This window comes from Nerophis ophidion, linkage group LG06 (assembly GCF_033978795.1).
Source record: "Nerophis ophidion isolate RoL-2023_Sa linkage group LG06, RoL_Noph_v1.0, whole genome shotgun sequence".
Taxonomy (NCBI): Eukaryota; Metazoa; Chordata; class Actinopteri; order Syngnathiformes; family Syngnathidae; genus Nerophis; species Nerophis ophidion.
In genome coordinates this window covers 4,509,933-4,522,385 of record NC_084616.1, presented here as the reverse complement: position 1 = coordinate 4,522,385, position 12,453 = coordinate 4,509,933, and the positions used below count along the sequence as shown (strand labels likewise).

At 43.8% G+C, this 12,453-nt stretch overlaps 1 protein-coding gene across 1 annotated transcript in view; it reads right to left on the bottom strand.

The window, feature by feature from the left end:
* Window positions 1-12,453, bottom strand: part of LOC133553990 (neural-cadherin-like) — a 129,079-nt gene that overhangs the window by 112,901 nt on the left and 3,725 nt on the right. The window contains exons 3-5 of the mRNA XM_061902315.1: window positions 10,066-10,237; window positions 6,890-7,060; window positions 6,638-6,810 (exon numbers count right to left, since the gene is read on the bottom strand). Of these exons, the coding sequence (XP_061758299.1) occupies window positions 6,638-6,810; window positions 6,890-7,060; window positions 10,066-10,237 (516 nt within the window). The remainder of the gene's footprint in view (window positions 1-6,637; window positions 6,811-6,889; window positions 7,061-10,065; window positions 10,238-12,453) is intronic.

The following is a 12,453-nucleotide window of genomic DNA, read 5'->3' as shown; positions in this document are numbered from 1 at the left end:
TGCATTAGTGCCCAAGGCATGGGTAACTTACACATCTGTGAAGGCACCATTAATGCTGAAAGGTCCATACAGGTTTTGGAACAACATATGTTGTCATTCAAGCAACGTTATCATGGACGCCCCTGCTTATTTCAGCAAGACAATGCCAAGCTACGTGTTACAACAGCGTGGCTTTGTAAAATTAGAGTGCGGGTACTTCCCTGGCCCGCCTGCAGTCCAGACATGTCTCCCATGGAAAATGTGTGGTGCATTATGAAGTGTAAAATAGGACAGCGGAGACCCCGGACTGTTGAAGGACTGAAGCTCTACATAAAACAAGAATGGGAAAGAATTCCACTTTCAAAGCTTCAACAATTAGTTTCCTCAGTTCCCAAACCTTTATTGAGTGTTGCGCAGTTATCCTAGTAAATGTGTCTAATAACATCTGAATCACTCCCACTGCAATCGCCTTTTTTATTTTTTTAACTTTTTTTCTTTCTAGTCCTTCATTTCTAAATTTCCTCATCCACAAATCTTTCATCCTCACTCAAATTAATAGGTAAATTGTCGCTTTCTATGTCCAAATCGCTCTAGCTGCTGGTGGCCATGATTGTAAACAATGTTCAGATGTGAGGAGCTCCACAACCCGTGACATCACACGCACATCGTCTGCTACTTCCGGTACAGGCAAGGCTTTAATATTAGCGACCAAAAGTTGCGAATTTTATCGTGGATGTTCTCTACTAAATCCTTTCAGCAAAAATATGGCAATATGGCAAAATGATGAAGAATGACACATAGAATGGAGCTGCTATCCCCGTTAAAATAAGAACATCTCATTTCAGTAGGCCTTTAATTATTATTGGTAAAAAAATAAATAAAGTTTATGAGTTTGAACATGAAATATGTTGTCTTTGTAGCATATTCAACTGAATATGGCTTGAAAAGGATTTGCAAATCATTGTATTCTGTTTATATTTACATCTAACACAATTGCCCAACTCATATGGAAACGGGGTTTGTATATATATATGTATATATGTATGTATATATGTGTGTATATATGTATGTATATATGTATATATGTATGTATATATGTATATATATATGTATATATGTATGTAGAAGAGTCCAGGAGTAGAGTAGAGATGATGTGATTGTGTTGGAGTGTCAGGTCATGTGTTCCTCAGGGTGTGTGAAGATTGTGAAAGGTTTCTTCATCTTTGGGACTTTGATCACAGCAGACATTTTGCCAACAAACAATCTCTTTGATTGCTTGCTCTTGTTGGGAAAGATTGTGTTTGAGGTCAGGATGGAAGCCAGGAGGCGTGGAGCGGAGAAAACATCAGCCAGTCCAACAAAGAAAAAGCTGCCTGGATGACAGGCTGATAATAATCCTCATAATCACCTGACACTTTGCAACCGGCAAGACCCCAAATAGTGGGAAGAAGAAGAAGAAGAAGAAGAAGACGAAGAAGAAGAAGAAGAAGAAGAAGAAGAACACGAAGAAGAAGAAGAAGAAGAAGAATGTGACATCACTAAATAAAGAATAAAACATCAGCGGGGGTCTAGAAAGTATTTGAAGTACCAACATTAGCTTGATTAGCTCCTTAACAGTGAGTAGGAATTGATTAGTACTAGTGTAGTATAGTACTAAAATAGCATCACGGTGATAATGCATCCAAAACGGTACTATACTCGTACCGCTTCCCCATATTTTTTATTATTATTATTTTTTTTAACGTGCAAGACGGTGCGGTGCTATTTGGTGACATTGCTGCTTTCACCAGCAGAGGAGCATGTTGGGCAGCGCACACACACTGAGTACTTACAAGCAGACACAGTGTGTGGACAGAAAAGGGAGAATGGACGCATTTTGGTGTAAAAAGTCAAGATAAAGGTGACGTTCTAACACTGAAACATAAGTAAAACCACAACCAGGATGTCGTCGTGGCTTGTGCAGCCCTTTGAGACACTCATGATTTAGGGCTATATAAGTAAACATTGATTGATTGAAACACCCTCAAGAAGAGCTGCTTTAAGACATGCAGCTAACTAGCTTGTGGCTAACATCCATCCACTGTGTTTTAGATACTTCTAAATCACTAATCCTGGCCTCCATGGAGACAAATAAAGTTTCTTACATGTACTATTATCACTGGAGGACGAGATGGTGGCACAATGAGTCGCACTGGTCCCGGGAGATGTTCCAAGGCTATTTTTTTATTTTATTGATTGAAAATTTTATTAGTAGATTGCACAGTACAGTACATATTCCGTACAATTGACCACTAAATGGTAACACCCCAATAAGTTTTTCAACTTGTTTAAGTCGGGGTCCACCTTCATCAATTCATGGTAATTTACAAGTCCATCACTGGTCCTGGCAGATGTTCCAAGGCTACAAGTCCATCACTGGTCCTGGCAGATGTTCCAAGGCTACAAGTCCATCGCTGGTCCTGGCAGATGTTACAAGGCTACAAGTCCATCACTGGTCCTGGCAGATGTTCCAAGGCTACAAGTCCATCACTGGTCCTGGCAGATGTTCCAAGGCTACAAGTCCATCGCTGGTCCTGGCAGATGTTACAAGGCTACAAGTCCATCACTGGTCCTGGCAGATGTTACAAGGCTACAAGTCCATCACTGGTCCTGGCAGATGTTCCAAGGCTACAAGTCCATCACTGGTCCTGGCAGATGTTCCAAGGCTACAAGTCCATCACTGGTCCTGGCAGATGTTCCAAGGCTACAAGTCCATCGCTGGTCCTGGCAGATGTTACAAGGCTACAAGTCCATCACTGGTCCTGGCAGATGTTACAAGGCTACAAGTCCATCACTGGTCCTGGCAGATGTTCCAAGGCTACAAGTCCATCACTGGTCCTGGCAGATGTTCCAAGGCTACAAGTCCATCACTGGTCCTGGCAGATGTTCCAAGGCTACAAGTCCATCGCTGGTCCTGGCAGATGTTACAAGGCTACAAGTCCATCACTGGTCCTGGCAGATGTTCCAAGGCTACAAGTCCATCACTGGTCCTGGCAGATGTTCCAAGGCTACAAGTCCATCGCTGGTCCTGGCAGATGTTACAAGGCTACAAGTCCATCACTGGTCCTGGCAGATGTTACAAGGCTACAAGTCCATCACTGGTCCTGGCAGATGTTCCAAGGCTACAAGTCCATCACTGGTCCTGGCAGATGTTCCAAGGCTACAAGTCCATCACTGGTCCTGGCAGATGTTCCAAGGCTACAAGTCCATCACTGGTCCTTCACAGATGTTCCAAGGCTACAAGTCCATCACTGGTCCTGGCAGATGTTCCAAGGCTACAAGTCCATCACTGGTCCTGGCAGATGTTCCAAGGCTACAAGTCCATCACTGGTCCTGGCAGATGTTCCAAGGCTACAAGTCCATCACTGGTCCTGGCAGATGTTACAAGGCAACAAGTTCATCACTGGTCCTTCACAGATGTTCCAAGGCTACAAGTCCATCACTGGTCCTGGCAGATGTTACAAGGCTACAAGTCCATCACTGGTCCTGGCAGATGTTACAAGGCAACAAGTTCATCACTGGTCCTTCACAGATGTTCCAAGGCTACAAGTCCATCACTGGTCCTGGCAGATGTTACAAGGCTACAAGTCCATCACTGGTCCTGGCAGATGTTACAAGGCAACAAGTCCATCACTGGTCCTTCACAGATGTTCCTTCCCTGGACAACACAACCTGGCTCAGCCAAAAGTGGACATCAACTGCTAGCAAGAAACCCACCGAGACTTTTGCTCCCCCCCGCAATCCCTGGACTGCAGCCTGCAGTGGACTACATGTGAAGCTATATCTTGGTGAGGGACACAGGTCTCGCTCCTTGGACGCATTTCTGAAGGGGGGAAAGAACTGTTGTGGAAATATGGCTAAAGGACAGCATGCCTGACTCGGCTTACCAAAGAGATGGACAACAAGTTTTCCAGGGCGTCCGAGATCTCCGAGCGGTGAAAGAATGCAAAGATGGTCTTAAAGGTTAGTGTACCAACTGCGAACTTTTAGGGGACTGCAATGAGGAGAGAGAACCTTTGACCGTGTGTTGGTGACCAATTGTGTGCACCCCAGCGGGGGCCAATGCTAACGCTAGTAATTGCGAGGCGCTGTGGGAGCGACATGACATCATCAGTTCTCTGCAAGCTAAGCGCACAGGACAGACTTCAACCGCGTAAAACTGATGGACAGTCTTCCTCGATTGCACCCTTCCTTTCAGTGCATCAGGCTGGCAGATGTTCTGATGGATAAGTGGACCTGGAGGAAGACACCTCATTAGTCCTGGCTTTCATCTCAAAGTGTGCTGATGATGTCTCAACTACCAAGAAGAACCAAACCAGAAGCCCTAGTTTGAATGCAGAGGTAAGAGCACCGCTGAAGGCTAGGAAAGCCTCCTTCAGGACAGGCGAAGGATCAGAACCCAGGGCAGCAAGAAGAGAGCTAGATGCAATCTAGGGTCACCTCACCTCCAATCACCTTAGAATATGTGGAGAAAAGTCGTTAAGGCCATCGGTAATTATAACACCAAAGGACCTCTGCATGCCAAATGTCTTCAACCGGTTCTACCCCTGCTTTGATGATCCCAGCAAAAACAACCACGAGGCCAGTCTCACACCTCCACCTGTTGACACACCCTTCAAAGGAACCCCAACGGTCGGACCCTGCAAACGACAAACCTGCAGGCTTGGACAACATCTCAGGGCAATTATGACCGAGGTGCTAAAATGTCTGTGTGGACCCTCTCAGGTGCCCTTGCCCACTTGGAGAGCAGGAACTCCTGTGTCTGCACTGTTTCTGGACTTTGCCTCCGACTTCAACACCATCATCCAACAGACCCTGGTAAAGAATGTCCACTGGGGGAACTGGGTCCTGGACTTCCTGATTAACAGACCACAGACTATCAGAACTCTGTCTACTCCTTCGTCGCCCTCAGCATTGACATTGAGCCCCCCTCCCTTTTACTGCACTGATAAACACCCCAGCTGTCATACTGTGACCTTTTAGCCACACACCATCAATCATTTAAAGTTGACTTATAAAGCCCTTAATCACAAGTGCCTCACCGGGCTGAAGAAACACAACAACATCCTCGGCTCTGATTCCACATCCCAGACAATGATTAGTCAGGCTACGGAGAGAAGGTAGAACATCTGGTGCAAAAGCAACAACATTTGCATCTATGTAAACAAGACCAAGGAGGTGGTGGTGGACTTCAGGAAGGTCAGACACCCTCCTTAGCCTCCTCACATCGGAACAGCAAAAGTGGAAAAGGTCTCCAGCTTCAGTCACCTTGGAGTTAATCTCTCCAGGACCTCACCTGGAGCCACAACACTTCGGCTCTGCTCGAGATGGCATCTCTACTTCCTTTGGAAGCTGCGGCATGCTGGACTCGGGGACTCTATCCTTAGGCGCTGGTACAGATGTGTGGTGGAAGGAGAGCACCCTCAGCACCCCAGCATGACGGTGTGGTGCAGCATCTGCATGGCTGAAGAGAGGAAGGTGGTGCAGAGGCTGGTGAAAACTGCTCACAAGATGGTGGGGAGCAGCCTTCTTACCAGATGCCGATATAGATCTATCTTGCCGATTGTATTGTACCATATGTCCCGGCAAGAAATCTGCGTCCAAAACACTCCGGCTTATTAGTGATTCCTAGAGCCCCAAAAAAAGTCTGCGGGCTATAGAGCGTTTTCCCTTCGGGCTCCAGTACTCTGGAATGCCCTCCCGGTAACAGTTTGAGATGCTACCTCAGTAGAAGCATTTAAGTCTCACCTTAAAACTCATTTGTACACTCTAGCCTTTAAATAGACCTCCTTTTTAGACCAGTTGATCTGCCGCTTCTTTTCTTTCTCCTATGTCCCCCCCTCCCTTGTGGAGGGGGTCCGGTCCGATGACCATGGATGAAGTACTGGCTGTCCAGAGTCGAGACCCAGGATGGACCGCTCGCCTGTGTATCGGTTGGGGACATCTCTACGCTGCTGATCCGCCTCCGCTTGAGATGGTTTCCTGTGGACGGGACTCTCGCTGCTGTCTTGGATCCGCTTTGAACTGAACTCTCGCGGCTGTGTTGAAGCCACTATGGATTGAACTTTCACAGTATCATGTTAGACCCGCTCCACATCCATTGCTTTCGGTCCCCTAGAGGGGGGGGGGGGGGGGGGTTGCCCACTTCTGAGGTCCTCTCCAAGGTTTCTCATAGTCAGCATTGTCACTGGCGTCCCACTGGATGTGAATTCTCCCTGCCCACTGGGTGTGAGTTTTCCTTACCCTTTTGTGGGTTCTTCCGAGGATGTTGTAGTCGTAATGATTTGTGCAGTCCTTTGAGACATTTGTGATTTGGGGCTATATAAATAAACATTGATTGATTGATAGAGTCTCTGCATCCCCAAAGAACCCACCCACCCTGCACAATCTCTCTTTGACCCCCACCGCCTCAGGCAGGAGCTTGTGGAGTAGGAGCACCAGACTGAGGAACAGCTTCTTTCAGAAACTCTTGGACTGCTGAACTCTGAATGATATTAAAGAGTCACTGGGCACATTTAGGAAGGAAACATTTGAACAAGTCATTCATGCTGTCCTATAAACTGAGGGACCCACAAACAAGAGGTGAGGGGGGGAGGGGGGGCGGAGTCTGACTGAGTACCTGAGAGATGGGCTGGTTGACAAAGACCCAGCCTGTCAGAGGGTTGACCCTGAGGTACTCCGGCTGCTCGCTGGACATGGAGTACGTGATGGCGGCGTTGGTGCCAAAGTCGTCGTCGTGGGCCGCCACTCGCAGGAAGCTGGTGCCGATCATCGTGTCCTCACGGAGGAAGTCTGCGGAGGAGGAGGAGACCAGCTTTGAAAAGGTTTGAGTTCTCGGTATTTGTCGCAGTGCCAATGAAAAACTGCTCACACTCATAGCGGAGGTTCTCAAACTTGGGACTGTTGTCGTTCTGGTCCTGGATGAGGATGTTGAGCTGACAAATGCCAATCAGCGGGTCGGCGGCTTGGTCGGTGGCCGTCACCGTCACCGCGTACTCCCGCTGCTGCTCGCGGTCAAACTTCCTGGCGGTGACGATTGTTCCTACAGACCACATCAACACTTTGATATTGTTTCTGGCGCCAAAGCAACCTTTGAACCAAGGAGATGCTGAGCTCAAAAGAAATCAATCTGGGCGGCGGATGAAAATATTGATTTATTGGTCCTGGATGTCTTGATTTCTGTTTTGGAGCTCAGCTGACCTCACTCGCACGGCGGTTTGTCACGTTTGCCATAAAGATGCCACCTGAGAGGTCTGAGATCCAGACTTCATCAGGTCTGAGGTCCAGACTTCATCAGGTCTGAAGTCCAGACTTCATCAGGTCTGAGGTCCAGACTTCATCAGGTCTGAAGTCCAGACTTCATCAGGTCTGAGGTCCAGACTTCATCAGGTCTGAAGTCCAGACTTCATCAGGTCTGAAGTCCAGACTTCATCAGATCTGAGGTCCAGACTTCATCAGGTCTGAGGTGCACACTTAATCAGGTCTGAGGTCCAGACTTCAAGGACATTGTCCACATCAAAGATGCTACACGCAACCCAAAGTAGGTGAATATATGCTAAGCTAAGCTACATCCTAGCTTTGCGTAATCAATAACAAAACATAATCGACATCATTTTGGCATAAATGAAGTATTTTCAAATGTCAAAAGCAAGTAAAGACAGCAATGTGACATTAGCATGGGCGGCTACATGAGACACAACCAATCAGAGCCAGCTGTCAGTATCGTGGCCACTGATTGGCTGAGCCACAGGCAGCATTAATTACATTAGCATCCTAATATTCTTAGACAATTAGACCTTTAGAACTTGCTACTTGACACCTGCTAACGGTTAGCATGCTAACACTAGCATGCTAACTTTTTAAGCTAAAATGACATGCCTATGCATCACAGACATATAAATAGGTACTTGACATATTCTAAGTGTTAGCGTGTTAGCAACATTAGCATTTAACTTCGGCTTTTGCTTTTCGGGCGTTTTTTGTGGAACGTTCTGATGTTCATTAAAGAATACAACACCGAGTGTGAGTAGAGAATACAAGAGTGAGTGTGTAGAAGAGTGAGTGTGTAGAAGAGTGAGTGTGTAGAAGAGTGAGTGTGTAGAAGAGTGAGTGTGTAGAAGAGTGAGTGTGATGAAGAGTGAGTGTGTAGAAGAGTGAGTGTGTAGAAGAGTGAGTGTGTAGAAGAGTGAGTGTGCAGAAGAGTGAGTGTGTAGAAGGGTGAGTGTGTAGAAGAGTGAGTGTGTAGAAGAGTGAGTGTGTAGAAGAGTGAGTGTGATGAAGAGTGAGTGTGTAGAAGAGTGAGTGTGTAGAAGAGTGAGTGTGCAGAAGAGTGAGTGTGTAGAAGAGTGAGTGTGTAGAAGAGTGAGTGTGCAGAAGAGTGAGTGTGTAGAAGAGTGAGTGTGCAGAAGAGTGAGTGTGTAGAAGAGTGAGTGTGCAGAAGAGTGAGTGTGTAGAAGAGTGAGTGTGTAGAAGAGTGAGTGTGTAGAAGAGTGAGTGTGTAGAAGAGTGAGTGTGTAGAAGAGTGAGTGTGTAGAAGAGTGAGTGTGATGAAGAGTGAGTGTGTAGAAGAGTGAGTGTGTAGAAGAGTGAGTGTGCAGAAGAGTGAGTGTGTAGAAGGGTGAGTGTGTAGAAGAGTGAGTGTGTAGAAGAGTGAGTGTGTAGAAGAGTGAGTGTGATGAAGAGTGAGTGTGTAGAAGAGTGAGTGTGTAGAAGAGTGAGTGTGCAGAAGAGTGAGTGTGTAGAAGAGTGAGTGTGTAGAAGAGTGAGTGTGCAGAAGAGTGAGTGTGTAGAAGAGTGAGTGTGTAGAAGAGTGAGTGTGCAGAAGAGTGAGTGTGTAGAAGAGTGAGTGTGCAGAAGAGTGAGTGTGTAGAAGAGTGAGTGTGCAGAAGAGTGAGTGTGTAGAAGAGTGAGTGTGTAGAAGAGTGAGTGTGTAGAAGAGTGAGTGTGATGAAGAGTGTGTGTGTAGAAGAGTGAGTGTGCAGAAGAGTGAGTGTGTAGAAGAGTGTGTGTGTAGAAGAGTGAGTGTGTAGAAGAGTGAGTGTGTAGAAGAGTGAGTGTGTAGAAGAGTGAGTGTGTAGAAGTGTGAGTGTGTAGAAGAGTGAGTGTGTAGAAGAGTGAGTGTGATGAAGAGTGAGTGTGTAGAAGAGTGAGTGTGTAGAAGAGTGAGTGTGTAGAAGAGTGAGTGTGTAGAAGAGTGAGTGTGTAGAAGAGTGAGTGTGTAGAAGAGTGAGTGTGCAGAAGAGTGAGTGTGTAGAAGAGTGAGTGTGCAGAAGAGTGAGTGTGTAGAAGAGTGAGTGTGTAGAAGAGTGAGTGTGCAGAAGAGTGAGTGTGTAGAAGGGTGAGTGTGTAGAAGAGTGAGTGTGTAGAAGAGTGAGTGTGTAGAAGAGTGAGTGTGTAGAAGAGTGAGTGTGCAGAAGAGTGAGTGTGTAGAAGAGTGAGTGTGCAGAAGAGTGAGTGTGTAGAAGAGTGAGTGTGTAGAAGAGTGAGTGTGTAGAAGAGTGAGTGTGTAGAAGAGTGAGTGTGTAGAAGAGTGAGTGTGTAGAAGAGTGAGTGTGTAGAAGAGTGAGTGTGCAGAAGAGTGAGTGTGTAGAAGAGTGAGTGTGTAGAAGAGTGAGTGTGTAGAAGAGTGAGTGTGTAGAAGAGTGAGTGTGTAGAAGAGTGAGTGTGTAGAAGAGTGAGTGTGTAGAAGAGTGAGTGTGTAGAAGAGTGAGTGTGTAGAAGAGTGAGTGTGTAGAAGAGTGAGTGTGTAGAAGGGTGAGTGTGTAGAAGAGTGAGTGTGTAGAAGAGTGAGTGTGTAGAAGAGTGAGTGTGTAGAAGGGTGAGTGTGTAGAAGAGTGAGTGTGTAGAAGAGTGAGTGTGTAGAAGAGTGAGTGTGTAGAAGAGTGAGTGTGTAGAAGAGTGAGTGTGTAGAAGAGTGAGTGTGCAGAAGAGTGAGTGTGTAGAAGAGTGAGTGTGTAGAAGAGTGAGTGTGTAGAAGAGTGAGTGTGTAGAAGAGTGAGTGTGTAGAAGAGTGAGTGTGTAGAAGAGTGAGTGTGTAGAAGAGTGCACCTGTGTCAGGATGGATGCTGAAGGCGGGCAGAGAGGAGTCTTTGTGCATGAATCCATACGTGACTTTGCCGTTGGTTCCCTCGTCAGCATCCTGGGCTTGGACCTGCAGCACCAAGGTTCCTGCTGGCTGGTTCTCCAGAACCCAGGTCTTCTTCTCACGGTACTGCTGACACTGCGTGGGGGGAGGAGTCAGCTACTTTCACTTTCACTTCACACGTCTGCCATCAGACCAACAGCCTGATTCACTCAGGCCCAAACACGACGTGCTAAATCTAAAACATAGTGTGTACTATTAGTGTGTGCAATCTAAAACATAGTGTGTACTATTAGTGTGTGCAATCTAAAACATAGTGTGTACTATTAGTGTGTGCAATCTAAAACATAGTGTGTACTATTAGTGTGTGTAATCTAAAACATAGTGTGTACTATTAGTGTGTGCAATCTAAAACATAGTGTACTATTAGTGTGTGTAATCTAAAACATAGTGTGTACTATTAGTGTGTACAATCTAAAACATAGTGTGTACTATTAGTGTGTGCAATCTAAAACATAGTGTGTACTATTAGTGTGTACAATCTATAAAACAGTGTGTACTATTAGTGTGTGCAATCTATACAATGGTGTGTACTATTAGTGTGTGCAATCTATAAAATAGTGTGTACTATTAATGTGTGCAACCTATAAAAAGTGTGTACTATTAGTGTGTGCAATATATAACATAGTGTGTACTATTAGTGTGTGCAATCTAAAACATAGTGTGTACTATTAGTGTGTGCAATCTAAAACATAGTGTGTACTATTAGTGTGTACAATCTATAAAACAATGTGTACTATTAGTGTGTGCAATCTATAAAAAGTGTCTACTATTAGTGTGTGCAATATATAACATAGTGTGTACTATTAGTGTGTGCAATCTATAACATAGTGTGTACTATTAGTTTGTGCAATCTATAAAACTGTGTGTACTATTAGTGTGTGCAAACTATAAAATATATGTACTATTAGTGTGTGCAATCTAAAACATAGTGTGCACTATTAGTGTGTGCAATCCATACAATTGTGTGTACTATTAGTGTGTGCAATCTAAAACAAGTGTGTACAATATAAAACATAGTGTGTACTATTAGTTTGTGCAATCTATAAAATTGTGTGTACTATTAGTGTGTGCAAACTATAAAATATATGTACTATTAGTGTGTGCAATCTAAAACATAGTGTGCACTATTAGTGTGTGCAATCTATACAATAGTGTGTACTATTACTGTGTGCAATGTAAAAAAATGTGTGTACTATTAGTGTGTGCAATCTATAACAGTGTGTACTATTAGTGTGTGCAATCTAAAACATAGTGTGTACTATTAGTGTGATCAATCTATAACAGTGTGTACTATTAGTGTGTACAATCTATAAAACAGTGTGTGTTATTTGTGTGTGCAATCTAAAACATAGTGTGTACTATTAGTGTGTGCAATCTATACAATGGTGTGTACTATTAGTGTGTGCAATCTATAAAATAGTGTGTACTATTAATGTGTGCAATCTATAACATCGTGTGTACTATTAGTGAGTGCAATCTATACAATAGTGTGTACTATTAGTGTGTACAATCTATAAAATAATTTGTACAATTAGTGGGTTTAAGCTATGAAATAGTATGTACTATTAGTGTGCGCAATCTATAATAAAGTGTGTACTATTAGTGTGTGCAATCTATACAATAGTGTGTACAATTAGCGTGTACAATCTATAAAATTGTGTGTACTATTAGTGTACAACCTGTAAAATAGTATATACAAATAGTGTGTACAATCTATAAAACAGTGCGCACTATTAGTATGTACAATCTATAAAATAATGTATACTCTTACTGTCTTTATTTTATGAAATAGTATGTACTATTAGTGTGTGCAAACTGTAAAATATTGTGTACTATAATTGTGTTTAATCTATGAAAAAGTGTGTACTATTAGTGTGTCTAATCTATACAATATTGTGTACAATCTATAAAATAGTGTGTACTATTAGTGTGTGCAATCTATAAAATAGTTTGTACTATTATTATGTACAATCTATATAATTGTGTGTATTATTAGTGTGTGAAATCTATCGAATTGCGTGTACTATTAGAGTATGCAATTTACACAATAGTGTGCTAATAGTGTGTGTAATGAATACAATAGTGTGTACTATTATTGTGTACAATCAATAAAATATTGTGCACTATTGATTTGTGTAATCTACAAAATAGTGTGTACTATTAGTGTGTGCAATCAAAAGTGTACTACTGGTGCGTACAATCTATAAAATAGTGTGTACTATTAGTGTGTTATCTATAACATAGTGTGTACTTTTAGCATATGCAGTCTATAAAACAGTTTGTACTATTAG